Source organism: Rhinolophus sinicus, chromosome 14, assembly GCF_057876585.1.
Source record: "Rhinolophus sinicus isolate RSI-liver-muscle chromosome 14, RSI-T2T, whole genome shotgun sequence".
NCBI classification, from domain to species: Eukaryota; Metazoa; Chordata; class Mammalia; order Chiroptera; family Rhinolophidae; genus Rhinolophus; species Rhinolophus sinicus.
This window is the reverse complement of record NC_142514.1, coordinates 181,180,654-181,200,235: the sequence shown is the minus strand read 5'-3', so window position 1 is coordinate 181,200,235 and position 19,582 is coordinate 181,180,654. Positions and strand designations below refer to the sequence as shown.

General features: G+C 38.6%; 1 protein-coding gene and 1 pseudogene across 5 annotated transcripts in view; both read right to left on the bottom strand.

Annotated features, from left to right (window-relative positions):
• Positions 1-296: 296 nt before the first annotated feature.
• The window catches only part of LOC109435828 (organic anion transporter 7-like), a 51,075-nt gene continuing 31,789 nt past the window's right edge, over positions 297-19,582 (bottom strand). For 3 of the 5 annotated variants that reach the window (XM_074336516.2, XM_074336514.2, XM_019713946.2), the window contains 5 exons: positions 5,276-5,391; positions 3,551-3,765; positions 2,001-2,109; positions 1,350-1,553; positions 297-501 (listed from right to left, as the gene is read on the bottom strand). In XM_074336516.2, the coding sequence (XP_074192617.1) occupies positions 441-501; positions 1,350-1,553; positions 2,001-2,109; positions 3,551-3,765; positions 5,276-5,391 (705 nt within the window). In that variant the 3' untranslated portion in view covers positions 297-440. Of the gene's footprint in view, positions 502-791; positions 968-1,348; positions 1,554-2,000; positions 2,110-3,550; positions 3,766-5,275; positions 5,392-19,582 lie in introns of those variants that run through there. The other 2 variants (XR_016018395.1, XM_074336515.2) reach the window with 2 other exon arrangements.
• LOC141572278 (large ribosomal subunit protein eL19 pseudogene) lies at positions 5,565-19,572 on the bottom strand (annotated as a pseudogene).

Below are 19,582 nucleotides of genomic sequence, written 5' to 3'. Positions count from 1 at the left end.
ATATGCTACCCCATATTAGCCAGCCCCCTTCACTCCACGATCCTCCCTTTTCAAATCACTTTATTTATTATTAATTTCTAGATACATTTGTAACTCTTTACCAAATTCCTCCAAAAGTATGTGGTTTTTTAACTATAGTTACTACATCAGTTATTCTACAAATTGATTGGGGGAAGAGTTGTTGTTTTTAATACTATTCAACCTTCCTATCCAGAAACATCCTATGTATCTACAATTATACAAATATGCTAAGTCCTTTTAAAATATTTTGGTTTTCTTTTTGACATTTCTTACTATATTTTATATTTAGTAATTTAGTACCACAGTTGTAAAAAGGATCCATTTTCTCCATTATAAATGTTCTTTATTTATCTTACAAGATAATCCAGGAATTATCTTGGGATTTTTCTTTTACTTTGCTCTTGAATCAAGCAGATTCCTTAAAACTGTGTCACTTTCATGGTAATATCTTCCTGCTTTGCTTCTCTTGAGCCTTTTTTCCTGGTAAAAATACAATGAAACCAACCAACAAACATGAAAATGGAGACATCAAATAAGTATACATATCCTGCATTCTTTAGAGCAAGCTTATCTTTTGCCAACCAGCTTTAATATAAACCATGACCACTGCCCTGAGGGTTTCAGTAAATCTTCAGGCTCCCAGGGCAAGACCAGGGAAGGCAACTCAGACAGTTAGTTTCAGGCCAAAGGAATTTGGAAAAGTCAAGGAAAATATACAAAAGTTAAAAAATCCTCTCCAATTCTTGATCATTTAAAATAACAATATTTACCACTCCTTTTCCTCTTTTCTCAACAATTCCATTCCCAGTGAAAACCAGATGGTCTGAATCTCAAAGGCAGCACAACAGGACTCCTTCCCTTGAGACACGTTGTCATTGATGAGAGGGGCTCTTGTCCTCTCCCTGATCTCCCTCAGATTCTTCAGTGACCAGGACAGTCCACAGACCTACAGGAACCAGTAGTCCAGAGACCTTACTGCATTTACTGAGCTGAGGGCTGAGCATCTGGTGTTTGGATATGTGCATGTTTGTAAAATACCTTCAGAGGTGCATATGTCATACCAGGGCATCACGTTTGGGCCTCTTCACCACGAAACCTACTAGTGCCCGCTGGGCAGAGCTGGTCTGTGTGACCTAAGAGCCTTGGATGAGTCTGAGGTCACTGTGGTGAGGAATGAGGCTGTAACTAAACCAAACGCACTGACCACATGGAAATTGTCTAGGTCTAAACCTGCCTAGGGAGCCGCAGTCTCACTCAGGTTTTGAACTTCCTTGTCACAGATCTGTAGCACATAGGTCCCCTATGGGACAGCCAGGGGCATTACTCACTCCTTTTCCACATCCTGGATGGAGTCAGGCAGAGGCTGATTCCTGGTTTCAGGAAGGAAGAAGACGAGCAGGCAAGCGAGGATGGAGAAGACGGCGTAGGTGATCCAGGGCAGGTGTGGGGAATACACCGTTAGGATCATCAAGAGGGGAGCCAGGGCTGCCCCAATATTACCAGCAATTGTAATGATTCCTGTAGCTGTTGCCCTTGAAGTGCAAAAAATACAAAGAGAATCTGGTAAAAATCCGCCCGTGTCGTCTGTGACTGATTATTTTGCTTTGATCATGAGAGACACCACAACAGTGTTTAGACATGTGAAGACTGACTCCTACTTTTCACATGTTCTCTTATTTGCTTGCAATTTTTTTTCCAGTACACAAGTGCCTTAAGACATATTTTCATTATTTAAAAAAATACTCTTACGCACAGCATCTATCTTTAGTGGTTCAGTAGAATATGTGAGCTGATACATTAAAGGACTTAACCCACTACCTGGCAAAAGTCAGCTTTAAATAAACATTGCCTACAAATCATTGTTATATAATTGATAGCTTTTGATAGCTAATCAGTCTTAGTTTTCTTCCCACTTTAAGTGTTAATTAGCTGAGAAATGTCTGTATTGACCCTGATAGAGCTTCCATGAGATTGTATACCTGATTACAGTGGGGATTAGTTCATTTCCATGGGTACAAGAACACATGACAGACGCAGAAGAAAATCCTACTCCCAAAGTTGACAAAGCCACACGCAGGGTCTGCATTTCTGGAGAGGAAGACCAGTGAGACTCAGGAAATCTGAGTTGATGAAATCAATCACCATCCCCAAATTATTAGTATAAAAGACACTATTAAAGATGTTTGCATGTGTTAAATACATTGTAGAGAAAGTGCACAGAGGCAGAGAACGTGCAGTGACTAATAGCTGAGAAATGTGACTTATCTATATATAAGAGCATAACTAGAGAAATAAAAAACCTGAGTTATTGCATCAACTCTCCCTACATATCAGAAATTTGCCAAAGATGGAGAGGGGAACGTGAGTCCAGCAAGAGTTTGCTTTCATTTATTCTGTCCGGTGTCTCCTCTGCCTTTCATGAATAACGTAGGACTGTCATGAGGCCTGAGGGGTGTTAAGACTCAGAGATGTGAAGAGCTTAAAACCTGGGTGCATATAGAGTATTGACATGGGGCTAGGACTGCAGTCGAGAGTAATAAAAGAATGGGACTCATGTTGATGGATAAGCTGGAGAGCAGGTTTATCTAGAATAACATTTGAAGATTCAAGAATCAGGACCAAAAAAAAGAATAAGGACCTGTATTGGGGAAGAGAAATAGTTAGACTTTGGATACCTGTGAAAGGAAGCTTGAGAGAGTCAGTTTCCTACCCAATTAAAAACAACAACAAACAAAACAAAACCAAAAAAAACCCTCATGAAAGTGTTACAACATTGGAATGGGCTCTGTTATAAGGCAGCAAAGTTTGATCATTGCTGACACTGAAAATGAGGAGAGAAGCCCACCAATCTGGGATCCTGTCAAATCCATCACTGCTCTGGGAGTTAGGTGAACATGGTGACCACCTGTGTTCCCCTAGTCATTACATCTGACCACTGAGTATTATAAAATTCATTCTAAGAGAGGCTGTAACTGCTTACTGCGAAATTCCTGTTGTCTACTTCCCTGCTTGGAACAAGAGATTTTTCTTTCCTTGGAGTCAAAAAGACTTCCCCAAACTAAGACTGCAGTTATGGTGACCTAACCCAAGGAGTAAATCAGAATCAGGGAGTAAATTGAAATTGAAGCTGTAGTAATAAGAAAGACAAAAGAAGTGACAGGATTGCATCCTCACATGAGATACAATTATATATAACGGACATGATACTGTCATTTATCATTACAAGTGTGATCAGCCAAAGGGCAAGTGATCATTTGTTCTCTTCGAGAAATGGTCAGGAATAAATGACACCAATTACCAGGTATTTCTCAGGTATGATAAAGACAATCATATGTCTGAATCAGCTTTTACTGACCTTTGACTCTTCTCAGCCTCTTCATGGCAGAATCTTTCCTAAATCCTCAGATTGGTTTTGGGGTATCATTAGAACCACATTATCCCTTTCCTTTTGACCTCAGTAGGGGTGAGTACATTCCCTGAGAAATAGGGGGAAGACAGCTCCTTTCTTCAATCTGTGCTCTTTTCTCACCTGGAGGCACCGAGGTGATGGCCAGAATGAAGATTCCCAGCAGGAACATGAAAAGCATCTGGGTTACTCGACGGCCCAGGTGATTCAGCGCCAAAAGTGCAACATAATTGGATGGCAGGGTGACGATGCCAAAGAGAGCCTGGAACAGGAAAATATTGCTCCCCAAGTACTGGAGGTGGAGAATCAGGCCGTAAAAGGGCACTAAGATTGCAAATCTGTGGTGAACAAAAGAAAAAAGGTAGACGTCAGAAGGTTTAAAGCCGAGGTCATACAAATGAGGATAATATTGTCAGCCAGGCCACCAGTGGTTGGTGTTAAAGTACAAAGGCACTGTCAGTTTTGTAGAATATATCTTTACATGTAATGATTTGAAAACTGTCATAAAATGTTATATGATGACAGAGGTCATAACTGGTATTAAGTTTTTTGGGGGTGGGGAGTGTTGTCCATGAGGATACATAATGGGGCCCTTCTAGGGTTTTAGATATGTTTATTTCTATATCCTGATCTGGGTGATGTTTGCATATTTACATGTGTAAATATGTATAAAGTTGTATGTGTTCGTGTACCTTACTGTTTGTAATTTTACCTCAATTAAAATGGAAACAGAAATGCAAATCAAAACCACAATGAGATAGCCCCTTACACCTGTCAGAATGCCATCATCAATAAATCAACAAACAACAAGTGTTACCAAGGATGTGGAGAAAAGGGAACCCTCGTGCACTGTGGTGGGATTGCAAATTGGTGCAGCCACTATGGAAAACAGTATGGAGGTTTCTCAAAAAAATAAAAATAGAACTACCTTATGACCCAGCAATTCCACTCCTGGGTATCCAAAGAAATCCAAAGGACTAATCAAAAAGATACATGTGCCCCTGTGTTCATTGCAGTGCTATTTACAATAGCCAAGATATGAAAACAACCGAAATGCCCATCAATAGATGATTTGATAAAGATGTGGTGCATATATTCAATGGAATATTACTCTGTCATAAAAAAGGACGAAATCTTACCATTTACAAAAACATGAAGGGAATTAGAGGGTACTATGCTAAGTGAAATAAGTCAGATATGGAAATATGAATTCCATATGCTCTCACTTATATGTGGAATCTAAAGAACAAAATAAATGAGCAAACAAAACAGAAACAGACTCATAGATACAGAGAACAAACTGATGATTACTAGATGGGAGGGGAGTTAGGGGGTTGGGTGAAAAAAAGTGAAGGGATTAAGAAGTACAAATTGGTAGTTACAAAATAGTCACAGGGATGTAAAGTACAGTATGGGGAATATAGTCAATAATATTGTAAAAACTACGTATAGTGTCAGATGGGTACCAGACTTATTAGGGTTATCACTTTGTGAGGTATGTAAATGTCTAATCATTATGTTGTTTTGTACACCTGAAACCAAAAAAAGAAAAGAAAATGGAAAGAAACAAGTGAAGAAACTTAAAGCCAAAATCTGTATGATGACTGAAGTCTCAGCCTCGGTTTCCAGCGATGAGCCTGGTAGGGTGATGTGATAAACCTCTCTCCTCGTATAATCAGTTCTGTGTCAGTCTTTTCATAACCCTTAGACTGTCTCTAAACACCGCAATTATCCTCCTGGCTTCCTCATGTTTTATTTCCAAATCAGTCCCACACGTTATATCCTTTGATAAGGAATAGATTCATGTCTCCACTATTTTAACATCCCTCATGATGGTGTGAAGCCTACCTCACAAAGGACAGGAGACACATCCTTTTACGCATGTTGGGCGTGCGAAACAAGTCACACACAGGAGGTTGGATCTCTGCTGCTTCCAGCTCCTCCTGCATGGTGGACCTCAAAACCTGCAACAACAACAACAACAAACTGTTCAGTTGTCACAAAATAGTAGGCATTGTGAGCCGCCCCCCACCCCCGAAACAGAGGACAAGGTAGACCACTCGCTGTTACATTTAGTGGAAAATATAGACATGAAAGATGCATTGACAGGCATATATATATATATATATATATATATATATATATATATATATATAATTTTTTTGTAGGCAGATAAAGGATATTTTATTGAGTGATGACTCTATGTACTGGAGAATGGCTAGCAGAGCTGAGTATCAGCATAGGCCACTATGTACAGGTAAGAGAGATGGAGCTTTATTTCTCAGTCTCTTCTTCCTTAGACAGAATCTTGATTTCTCCTTTCTTGCCCTAGAACCACTCCTCACGGTGTTTGCGTGCTTCCTTGGTCTCAGACCTGCAGGTCAGTAAGAAGCTTCTTGTGAACCTGTCTGCCTTCAGCTTGTAGATGTGTACCATGAGGATCTCCTTGTTTTTGAACACGTTACCCTTCATTTTCAGGTACAGGCTATGATACACGTGGTGGTCAATCTTCTTAGATTCATTGTATCTTCTGAGCAGTTGGTGAAGAATTCTCATTCACTTCATCCAGGTTACCTTCTCAGGCGTTCGAGCATTGGCAGTAGCGCCCTTTCGCTTTTAGGAATGGATAGTCACAGGCTTCCGGGTGATCGGCCTATCTTTGATCAGCTTCCAAATCTGCCGACAGGAGTTGGCACTGGTGATGCCATTGGTCTCATTGAGGTCCAACCAGACCTTTTTCTTTTTGCCACAGTGAAGGACACTGGCGTCAAACCTCTTCTGAAGCCTGACCATACTCATGGCTGCGGCCGCAGCGACGAAAGGAAATAACTCACAACAAGGACATATTAAACATGAGATTTAAGAGGGCTGCAAGGCATCAGAAAGGGCGTGTATGTTAGAGATTCAGATCAAGAAGGGAATCAAATGGATTATGGTCCAAAGCTCCATTTATGCCAGATGGACATGAAACACTAGGAATTAAGCTTGGGTCTCAGCTGGCTGTCCTTTGCAGAAAAACTGTTTGTCTCGGTAAAAAAGAACATTTCCTGAGTCTTTATTCAGTCTACTTGAGGGAAATCCTGGCATATTGTACCCCCATGAATGAGAAGTCTAGAATTAAGTCTGAGGATGAAATCTGGGGAGACCTTGGCATAGAATGATTTATACCCAGAGCTGGTTATGACCTGGAGTTACTTAATGACCCTACAACATGCTAGGTATAAGCCTTGGGGAAGGCAATTGAATATTTCTAAACCTCAATTTCCTTGTCATTAAAAAGAAGAATAACAAGAAGTAGAAGAATCAGGAATACAAAAAGTAGGTGGAGAAAAAAATAGCACCTCTCTCACAAGGATTTCCTAAGCCACACATGAGGTCACAAATGTGCACAGGAAATTAGACTCAGCACACCTCAGATACTTATTTATTTATAATTCAGACAATATTGACTTAATTCTCATCCCACTTCTACAAGTGAAACAATACTAGGAAGTCAATTGGAAATATTCCATGAGGAAGGGAATTCAGAGACATGAAAGGCCACCTTAACTGAGGACCTACATGACCAAGAATGTCATTTCAGGACCTATACACTAAAAATTACAAGACATTATTAAAATAAATTGAAGAAGACACAAAGAAATGGAAAGACACTCCTTGTTCATGGATGGGAAGAATCATCATAGTTAAAATGGCCGTATAACCCAAAGCAATACAGATTTAATGCAATCCCCACCTAAATCCCAATGGCCTTTTTTAGAAAATAGAACAAAACATCATCAGATTTGTATGGAATCACAAAAGACCCCAAATAGCCAAAGCAATTCTGAGACAGAAAGAACAAGTCTGGAGGTGTCACACTCCCTGACTTCAATTTATATTACAAGGTGACAATAATCAAAACAGTATGGTATTGGCAGAAAAACAGACACACAGACCAATGGAACAAAATTGAGAAACCAGAAATAAACCCACATGTATTTGGGCAGATACCTTTCAACAAAGGAGCCAAAAAAAAACACAAAAACCCACACACAATGGAAAAAAGAAAGCGTCTTCAATAAATGGTGCTGGAAAAATTGGAAAGCCACGTGCAAAAGAATTAAACTACAAAAAGACTCCACATCACACATTGCTTCTGGTATGGCAATTTCTGTCAAATAAAAACATTACACTGTGTCCTCATCCACCTTATTCACCAGATCTGTCACTGTGTGATTTCTGGCTCTTCCCCAAGTCAAAATGACCATGAAAGGTAAACGTTTTGAATCGATTCAGGACATCAAGGCAGCCATGACAGTGCAAGTAAAGACACGAAAGAGGACTTCCAAAACTGCTTCAGAAAGTGGCAAGAATGATGGGATAACTGTGTTGGGAGTGAGGGGGGAGTATTTTGAGGGGGATTAATGGCAATGTGTCTTTTACTGTAATAATTTTTTAAAATTTAAACATTCACTGTATTGTTTGATCACACCTTGTAGACTGCTATTTGTCACTATACACAAAAATTAACTCAAAATGGATCAAAGACCTAAATATAAGACCTGAAACCAAAAAAAATACACAGAAGAAAACATAGGTATCAAACTAATGGACCTTGATCTTAGAGAGGATTTTATGAATTTGACCTCAAAGGCAAGGGAAGTAAAAGCAAAAATAAATGAATGGGACTATATCAACTAAAAAGCTTCTACACAGCAAAAGAAACCATCAGCAAAACAAAAAGGCAATTAACCAAATATAAGAAGATATTTGCAAACACCTCTGAGAAGGGTTAACATCCAAAATATATAAAGAACTCATACAACACAACAACAAAAAGCAAACAATCCAATTAGAAAAAATGGGCAGAGGACCTGAACAGACACTTCTCCCAAGAAGACATATAAATAGCCAACAGATATATGAAAAGATGCTCAACTTCACTAGCTATTAGGGAAATGCAAATAAAAACCACAATGAGGTATCACCTCACCCCAGTTAGAATGGCTATCATCAACAAGACAAATAGTAACAAGTGTTGGAGAGGCTGTGGAGAAAAAGGAACCCTCATACACTGTTGGTGGGAATATAAATTGGTACAGACACTATGGAAAACAGTATGGAGCTTCCTCCAAAAAATTAAGAATAGAAGTATCATATGATCCAGTAATCCCTCTCCTGGGTATCTACCTGGAAAATTTGAAAACATTTATCTGTAAGGATATATGTACCCTTATTGCAGCATTATTCACGGTGGCCAAGACATGGAAGCAACCAAAGCATCCTTCAATGGATGATTGGATAAAGGTGTGGTGCATATATATATATAAAATGCAATACTACTCAACCATAAGAAAAAGATGAAATACTGCCTTTTGCCACAATATGGATGCATCTTGAGAATATCCTGCTAAGCAAAATAAGTCAGATGGAAAAAGTCAAGAACCATGTGATGTCACTCATGTGGGATATAAAACAGAAAGCAACAAATGAACAAACAAACAAAAACTCACAGACACAGACAACATTATGATGGTTACCAGAGGGAAAGATGAATGGGAGGATATAGAAGAGGCTAAAGGGGGTCAAATATATGGTGACAGAAGGAAACTTGACTTTGGGTGGTGAACACACAATGCAATATACAGATGATGTATTATGGAATTTTACACTCGAAACTTATATAATCTTATTAACAAATGTCACCCTAATAAATTTAATAAAATTAAAACAAAATGAAAAAAGAATGTCCTTTCAGTTGCAGAACTACCTTGAGTAGCAAATATTGGACTCATGCTTTTGGAAGAGCAGAGTCATGATGGCATCTCCTTCCTGCATCTAACACCAGAAACCCATGACCACAAGCCATTGTCATGGGTGGTGTTGTAAGAATGGAATCCAAGAATACCTTCAATTTGGGCCAGAAGAGAGGGCTGCAATGCCTGCGAGACTGAATTTGAATTACTTCTAATATGAGAGTAAAAGTTTAGGAGGTACTGAGGTTATTTTATATTGGCCATTCATTTTTGGTGAGCAAGCAGAGATGTGAGTAGTGTGTCTAGAAGTATTTAGGGAGTCAATGCCCGATCACTTACAGGAACTCAAGGGGCTCCTCCTTCCTTATTCAGGGAAGAGGAGGTTCATATTCAATTGGGAGCCTGTTGGATCTTCACTTTTTTAAATGAATTTTTCTCTCTGATTTTCACTTCATTTGCTAGCAAAAAAAAGAGAAAAAACAACACAAAACTATTTGTGCCAATAACAACACTATAAAGGGATGAAAAGCATGAAACAGGCTCCTGTCCGAAGCCTTGCCCAGGGGTGTCCTGGAATCAGTGCACACAAATACACAAAATCCCTTTGTTAAATTTTTAGGTAGTTTATGAAGCAGTTGCTATCATCTTGTAGCTTGAAATCAACTATGGTGGTAGTACTCACACTACAGAAATTGACAGTCACCACAAATCTGAGATGTGTGCCTTTTTTTTTCTCCTGTAATGTTAGGTGTTAAACATTTAATAGCACACCACTGGCTTGGCCCCTCTGCACTTGTTTGGACTGCTCTCAACTGCAAATTTAATAATATCCCTGCTTGGTTTAAACCTGGCTATTGTACCTTAACTCGTAACACCCATTTCAGATATAACTACTTCCAAAATCATTCAATGCCTGTGGTCCAGGTGATGCATTCCTCCTTGGTATTCACATTCCAAGAGACTCTATCAAGTCCATTTACCTGTTGAGTGTGTGATCTTTCTGAAGATGGAAGCTGCAGACCTTTTTTGCCCTGTCACAGGATCTGTCACCAAGTAGTCACAAAATGAATTTGGAAGGAAGAGAGGAAAACAAGTAAAGAGGAAAGGCAGAAAGGGTGAAAGAAGCTAACTAAGGATGGAATACATTTAGAAACTGAAAGATCTGAAATTCAAGGACCAGTATAGGTATAAAACATCAATTTGAAGAGCTTTGGAAAGATGTCTGTGAATGAAATCAGAGATAGAGGATGTTGGCATATATTTCTTCAAAATTACAATTTATGGTATTCAGATAGAAAACTTTCTTAACATAGTATAGTCGGGAAAACTCTGGAGTTTTGTGGATGTAACAGAAACCTGCAGAGGCGTCAGTAGAGAAATTTGCATTAGTCTCTCATTGTGACCATGTCCCTCACAATCACGTAAGTGTGCCATCGTTGACTTTATGAGGATCCAGTTTCAACTGAATACTTTTTTTATGGTTTGACTGGGGAATACACCAGGGGATCCTTTAAGCTGTGTGGAGAATGAAACTCAGACTGGGCCAGTGTGGACCATGAATTCTTGGGTTTCTACTGGGCCTGAAACACTCAGAACAATATAACTGAAGATTGAAAAAGACTGCACAAGTCACACTGGAATGGGAGAAGAAAAATGGGCAAAGCAGAGCATATCCAAGTTTGGAATGTACAGAATTTAGAGCAGAGAGGAATGTAGATAAGACCATAATTGCATTAAAAATCCAGAACCAATAAAATGCAATGAGCAGAAAAGGAGGAAGGTTTATTAGAAGATGAAAAAGGCACAGCTCTAAGGATGGAAAAAATGGATCTGACAAGGGCTAACTGGAACAACTTTGACCTAGAGAGGGCACCAAGGGGAAGGCATAGGAATGGCAGCAGTGAGGTGGGCTTCTTGAGTTCTCCTCTGGAACTTACCACAAATTGCACATCTATAACCCATCAAAGGACTCTCTGCTCCTCACAGAACAGCTAAGAGACTTGCGTGAGGATTATTTGAAGGTGGGCAAACTGGGTGAGCAGGGGAAGAGGGAAGGAAGCAGTGTGGAGATGAGGCCCACATCTGGGGCAGCAGTGACGAGGCGCTCCAGGACGCAGACTGGAGATTGCAGCAGCCTGGCTCTGGGCTCCCTCCCTGCGCCCCACAGCTACTCTCTCCTGCCAAGAGAGCTGCATGTCCAGCGTTTGAGGCAGTAACCTCAGCTGAGATCTCCAGCTGGGCCCTAGGTCAGACTAAAAGCAAACTCCATACCTGGGCCCCTCCCCGCTCTCTCCCACAGCAAACCTATCCCCGCCCTCCAGAGTCTCAAGCTGGTCCCTGAACTGAGGAGTAGTGTCAGATTACAGAGGGGCTATAGGGCTCAGTACCTGGAAAAAGCTGGCTTGCAGCCGTGATTTAGGGAAGAACCTAGGCACGGAGACAAAAGGCAGCTGACTTCCCAGCCCCCACCTTTTCTGGGTTGCTCCTGGCAGGGCAATTACAGCTGTGGAGACATATGCAGGGGTCAGCAGCTCAGAAATCTCACGTCTCCACAGCCCCTTACAGAAGAAGTGCCCTAAGACTCAGGAGACCTGTGTACAGGGAATAAGCCCACCTCCCAGTGGCTGGCTGTGGTGCTCTCAGCACACGTTTCTGCAGGAGAGAGCAGAAGCTGCACTGACTGTAAAAACTACCAACCACACCCCATAGTCCCACTCATCTAGAACTGCAGTGCCAAGGTCACTCTGGACACCAGGTGCCGGCTCTGCCTCCACAAGACACAGAGGAGTCTTTGTACAGCAGAGGACAACCTGGAGATAGCTTGGTGGATTTAAGCCAAGACTGGCACTGCTTTTTTTTTTTTTTTTTTTTTTTTAAATTTATTGTTGTGGTTTTGTTTTGTTTTAGTAGTATTATCATTTTTAGCATATATATTTTCCCCCTTTCTCTCTTCTTTTCTGTTTTCTTTTCCTTGCCCTACTTTTCCTCCCTCTTTCCATTTTTCTATATTGATTTTTGTGTGTGTGTGTTTTTGATATTTTTGCCTGTGTTGAGCGTTGGTTATAGGTTGTTTTTACATGTGAGTATATTTGGTTTTTTCTTTGTTGTTGTTGTGTCTGTTGATTTGTTTTGTTCTGAAATTGCCCTACACCAGGACCCAGCCCAAGAGGCACAAAATTCAACACACCCAGAGGCCAACTCCAGACCAAACCAGAATATTACCAGGTTTGACCTACAAGTGACACACCCAGAGGGAATTCTCTACAGGCACAAGAGCCCATATGGGCCAAGCCTCATCTGAGGGGTCAACCCTCACAGAGCAGAACATCCACTGTGGGCATAGCCAATTCTCATAACTAGTCAGCCTAGGAGTCAATCCCACCTACTGACAAGCCGAAAGCAATTAAAGCTCAACTTTAACAGGAGAATACACACAACACAAGGGTCACCTCTGGAGCACATGCACAGGAGAATAGGGAAGTGGTGCAAGTCAAATATAAAGGACGCATACTACATAAGACCACCAAGCAAAGACTGAGAACCCTATGGGATCTACCTGATACATTGAAGCAAACACAGAGAGTCAGCCAGAATGGAGAAACAAAGAAACATGTCCCAAATAAAAGAACAGAAGAAACCTCCAGAATTGAAACCAAATGAAACAGAGGTAACCAACCTATCAGAGACAGAGTTCAGAACACTGATGATACGAATGTTTAAGGAGCTTAGTGACAACATAAAGAAGAATAGAGAAATCATAATGAACAACCAGTTAGAACTAAAGAACACAATAACTGAAATAAAGAACACATTTGAAGGAATTACCAGCAGGTTAGATGAAGCAGAGGATTGAATCAGCAACTTAGAAGACAAGTTAGCAGAGATCACCCACACGGAACAACACAAAGAAAAAAGAATAAAAAACAATGAAAATGGTTTAAGAGACCGTTGGGATAACGTCAAGAGCAACATTATATGTGCATTATAGGAATACCAGAAGGTGACAAGAGGGACCAAGGGATCGAGAACATATTTGAAGTAATAATGACTGAAAACTTCCCTAACCTGGTGAAGGAAACTGACATACAAGCCCAGGAAGTACAGAGAGTTTCAACCAGGATAAATCCAAACAGGTCCACACCAAGATACATTATAGTTAAAATGGCAAAGATTAAAGACAAAGAGAGAATCCTAAAAGCAGCTGGAGAAAGACAGCGGGTTACATACAAGGGAAATCCTATAAGACTATGAAATGACTTTTCTACAGAAACTTTGCAGGCCAGGAGGAGTGGCAGGAGGTATTCAAAGTGATGAAATACAAAGACCTACAACCTAGAGTGCTTTATCCAGTGAGGCTATGATTTAAAATTGAAGGAGAGATAAAGAGCTTCCCAGAAAAGAATAAGCTAAAGGAATTTATTACCACCAAGCCAGCATTGCAGGAAATATCAAAAGGGCTTCTGAAGCAGAAGAAAGACGAAAACAATCTAATTACAAATAAAAAAGTGCCAATAACTATGTACCTATCAATAATCACTTTAAATGTAAATTGATTAAATGCTCCAATCAAAAACATAGGGTGGCTGAGTGGATAAGAAAGCAAGACCCTTGTATATGTTGTATACAAGAGACTCACCTCAGATCAAAAGACACACACAGGCTGAAAGTGAAGGGTTGGAGTAAGATATTTCATGCAAATGGAAAAGAGAAAAAAGCTGGAATTGCAATACTTATATATGACAAAATAGACTTTAAAATGAAGAATATATTAAAAGACAAAGATGGGCACTACATAATAATAATAAATGGATCGATCCGACAAGAGGACATAACCCTACTAAACATCTATGCACCCAACATAGGAGCACCTAACTATATAAAACAGATATTGACTGACATAAAGACAGATCAACAGTAACACTATCATAGCAGGGGACTTCAACACACCTCTGACAACAAGGGACAGGTTTCCATACAGAAAATCACTATGGAAACAATAGCCTTAAATGACACATTGGATCAGATGGATTTAATTGATATTTTCAGAGCATTTCACTCCAAAGCTGCAGAATACATGTTCTTCTCTAGTGTACATGGAACATTTTCCAAGATAGATTACATATTAGAACACAAATCAAGTCTCAATAAATTTAAGAAAATTGAAATCATACCAATATCATACCATAGCTCTGACCACAGTGCTATGAAACTAGAAATCAATTACAAGAAAAAAACTGGGAGACATACAGATACATGGAGGCTGAATAACATGTTACTAAACAATGAATGGGTCAACAATGAGATCAAGGAAGAAATCAAAAGATATCTCGACAAACAAAAATGAAAACACGATGACCCAAAAATCTATGGGATGCAGCAAAAGCAGTCCTAAGAGGGAAATTCATAGCAATGCAGGCTTACCTAAAGAAACAAGAAAAATCAACAGTTTATCCTTATACTTAAGGGATCTGGAAAAGAACAGCAAAATAAGTCCAAAGGGAATACAAGGAAGGAGATAATAAAATTCAGAGTGGAAATATATGAAATAGAGACAAAAAAACCAATACGAAAAAATCAATGAAACCAAGAGCTGGTTTTTCGAGAAGATAAATAAAGTCAACAAACCATTAGCAAGACTCATCAAAAAAAAAGAGAGAGGACCCAAATTAATAAAATCAGAAATGAAAGTGGAGAAGTGACAACATACACCACAGAAATACAAAAAAATTTTAGAAATTACTATGAGCAAATATACGCCAACATATTAGACAATCAGGAAGAAATGGATAATTTTCTAGAAGCATACAACCTTCCAAGACTAACTCAAGAAGAAACAGAAAACCTGAATAGACTGATTACTACCAGGGAAAATGAATTAGTAATCAACAAGCTCCCATCAAACAAAAGCCCTGAACCGGATGGCTTTACAGGTGAATTTTACAAAACATTCAAAAAATAATTATCACCTATCCTCAAACTATTCCAAAAAATCCAGGAAGGAAGGCTCCCAAACACTTTTTATGAGGCCACTATCACCCTGATCCCCAAATCAGACAAAGACATTACAAAAAAAGACAACTACTGGCCGATATCCCTAATGAACATAAATACAAAAATCCTCAACAAAATATTAGCAGACAGAATTCAGCAATACATTAAAAAGATCCTACACCACGATCAAGTGGGATTCATTCCTGGTATGCAAGGTTGGTTCAACATCCGCAAATCAATTAATGTGATACACCACATTAACAAAATGAAAAATAAAAATCACATGATCATATCAATAGATGCAGAAAAAGCATTTGACAAAATCCAGCAGCCATTTATGATAAAAACTCTTAAGAAAGTGGGAATAGAGGGACCATATCTCAACATAATATAGGCTATATATGATATACCCACAGATAACATCATACTCAATGGGGAAAAGCTAAAACCATTCCCCTTAAGATCAGGAACAAGGCAAGGTTGCCCACTTACTCCACTTTTATTCAACATAGTTCTGGAAATTCTAGCCACAACAATCAGACAAGAAAAAGAAAAAAAAGGCATCCAAATTAGTAAGGAGGAAGTAAAATTGTCATTATATGCAGATGACATCATACTATACACACAGAACCCCAAAGATTCCACACAAAAAAAATTAGAACTGATAAATGAATTTAGTAAAGTAGCAGGATACAAAATTAATATTCAGGAACCAGTTTCATTTGTATACACCAATAATAAACTATCAGAAGAAGAAATTAAGAAAACAGTCCCATTTACAATTGCTTCAAAGACTATAAAATACTTAGGAATAAATTTAACCAAAGAAGTGAAAGACCTGTACTCAGAAAATTATAAGACTGAAGAGAGAAATTAAAGAAGATACAAATAGATGGAAACACATACCATGCTCATGGATAGGAAGAATTAATATAGTTTAAATGTCCATACTGCCTAAGGCAATATATAGATTCAACGCAATTCCTATCAAACTACCAAGGATATTTTTCACAGAAATAGAACATGTAATCCTAAAATTTATATGGAACCATTAAAGACCCCAGATAGCCATGGCAATCTTGAGAAATAAGAACAAAGTGGGAGGTATCATGGTACCTGATATCAAATTATACTACAAGGCTACAGTAATCAAAACAGCACGATACTGGCATAAAAACAGACACAGAGACCAATGTAACAGAATAGATAGCCCAGAAATAAACACAAGCCTACATGGTCAGTTAATCTATAACAAAGAAAGCAAGAATATACAATGGGGTAAAGGCAATCTATTCAATAAATGGTGGGGGAATGTGCAAAAAATGAAACTAGACCACCTTCTTACACCATATACAAGAAAAAACTCAAAATGGATTAAAGATTAAATGTAAAACCCAAAATTATAAAACTCCTAGAAGAAAATACAGGCAGGGTAGCTGGTTTGCTCAGTGGTTAGAGCACTTTGCTCATAACACCAAGGTCGTCACTTCAATTCCCACATGAGCCAGTGAGCTGCGCCCTCCACAACTACTAGATTGGAAACAACAATTTGACCTGGAGCTGAGCTGCACCCTCCACAACAGATTGAAAACAATGATTTGACATGGAACTGATGGGTCCTGGAAAAACACACTGTTCCCCAATATTCCCCCATTTAAAAAGAAAGAAAGAAAATATAGGCAATAAACTCTCTGACAGAAAACCCTCTGACATTGCTCTTAGCAATATTTTTTTTCTGATATATCTTTTCAGACAAGGGAAACAAAAGAAAAAATAAACCAACAGGACTACATCAAACTAAAGAGTTTTTGCATAGCAAAGAAAACCTTCCACAAAACGAAAAGTCAACCTACTGAACGGGAAAAGATACTTGTCAATGATACATCCAATAAGGAGTTAATATCAAATATATATAAAGAACTCCTACAACTCAACACCAAAAAACACAAACAATCCATTTATAAAATGGGCAGAAGACTTGAATAGACATTTCTCCAAAGAGGACATATAGATAGCCAATAGACATATGAAAAGATGCTCAACATCATTAATCATCAGAGAAATGCAATTAAAAGCACAATGAGATATCACCTCACACCTGTCAGAATGGCCATCAATAAATCAAACGACAAGTGTTGGTAAGACTGTATAGAAAACGGAATCCTTGTGCACTGTTGGTGGGATTGCAAACTGGTGCAGCCACTATGGAAAATAGTATGGAGGTTCCTCAGAAAATTAAAAATACAACTACCTTATGACCCAGCAATTCCACTTCTGGGTACTTATCTGAAGAAATCCAAAACACTAATTTGAAAAGGTATATGCACCCCTATGTTCATTGCAGCATTATTTACAATAGCCAAGATATAGAAGCAACCTAAGTACCCATCAATACACGACTGGATAAAGAACAGGTGGTACATATATGTAATGGAATATTACTTGGCCATAAAAAATAATAAAATTTTACCATTTGTGACAGTATGGATGGACCTAAGGGCATAATGCTAAGTGAAATAGGTCCGACACAGAAACACAAATTCCATATGATCTCACTTATATATGTAATCTAAAGAACAAAATAAATGAACAAAACAGAAACAGACTCATAGATACTGAGAACAAACTGATTGTTGCCAGATAAGAGGGGTGTTGGTAGGCTGAGCGAAAAGGTGAAAGGATTGATATAAGTACAAATTGGTAGTTACAAAATAGTCATGGGACTGTGAAGCACAGCACAGAGAATACAGTTATACTGTAATAACTATGGATAGTTTCAGGTGGACACTAGACTAATCAGGGTGAATCACTTCATAAATTATATAAATGTCTAACCACTATGCTGTATTCCTGAAACTAACATAAAATAATACTGAATGTCGACTATAATTAAAAAATAAATTTAATTTAAAAAAAAAATCCCAATGGCATTCTATACAGAAATAGAAACAACAGTCCTTAAACTCATATAAAAACACAGAAGACCCCTAGCAGTCAAAGCATTTTGAGCAGGAACGATGTTAGAATAATCAGGACATTATATGTTTTGATTTCAAAATATATTGCAAAGCTACAGTAACCAAGGGTATGGTACTGGCATAAAAACAGACATATAGACCAATGGAACAGAATAGAGAGCACAGCCATTAACCCATGCATATACGGTCAATTCATCTTTGACAGTGGTGCCAAGAATTCACAACGGAGACAGAATAGTGTCGTCAATAAGTGGTGTTGGGAAAACTGGATATCCACATGAAAAAGAATGAAATTGGAAACTTATCTTACACTATACTCAAAAATCAACTCAAAATGGGTTAAAGACTAAAATGTAAGACCCAAGACTGTAAAATTTCTAAAGAAAACACAGGAGAAAACTTGATATCTATCTTGGCAATGATTTCTTGCATATAACTGCAAAAGCACAGGCAACAAGCAAAAATAACAAGTGGGACTAACATCAAACTAAACAGCTTCTACACAGCTAGGAAACAATTAACAAAATGAAAAAGCACCCATGGAATGGGAGAAAATATTATAAATCATGTGTGTGATAAAGGGTTAACATCCAGAATACATAGGGAACTTCTACAACTCAATAGCAAAAAAGCCAAATCACTCAATTTAAAGATGGGCATGTAAAATGAATAGCTATTTCTCCAAAGATGACATACAAATGGCCAACAGGTACATGAAAAGTGTTCATCATCACTAATCATTAGCGAAACTCAAATCGAAACCACAGTGAGTTATCACTTCACACCAGTTAGGATGACCACTATTAAAAAGAAGATAAGTGTTGGAGAGGATGTGGAGAAAGGGGTACCCTGTACACTGTTGCTAGGAATGTGAAATGGTGTAGCCACTATGGAGACAGTATGGAGCTTCCTCAAAAAATCAAAATTAGAACGATTATATCATCCCATAATCTCTCTTCTGGGTAGCTATTCAAAAGAATTGTGAACAGGACCTTGAAGAGATATTTGCACGTGCATGTTTATTGCAGAACTATTCACAATAGCCAAACCATGGGAACAACCTAAATGTCCATCAATGGATAAATGGATAAAGAAAATGTGGTATTACACACATATTCATCTATAAAAAAGAAAGAAATCCTGCCATTTGCTACAACATTCACTCCGCTTGAGGACATTTTGCTAAGTGACATATGTCCAATATTTACAATTATAAATATAATACTAAATGCCAGATATCTGCCTCTGTTGAGTAAAATCTCTGGGTGCAGTCCTTTCAGCAACAGCATATTGTCTCTTAATGTTAACTCAAGCAATGCTGACAGCCATTGAGAACCAGGGTAAGAAGACCTGTGTTCCCACCCTTTGTTCATCTTAGGGACACCAGCTAGTGTACGTGTCCAGCCATGTCTTCCCGGCATCCCATAATCAACTCCCTTTCCTGTTCA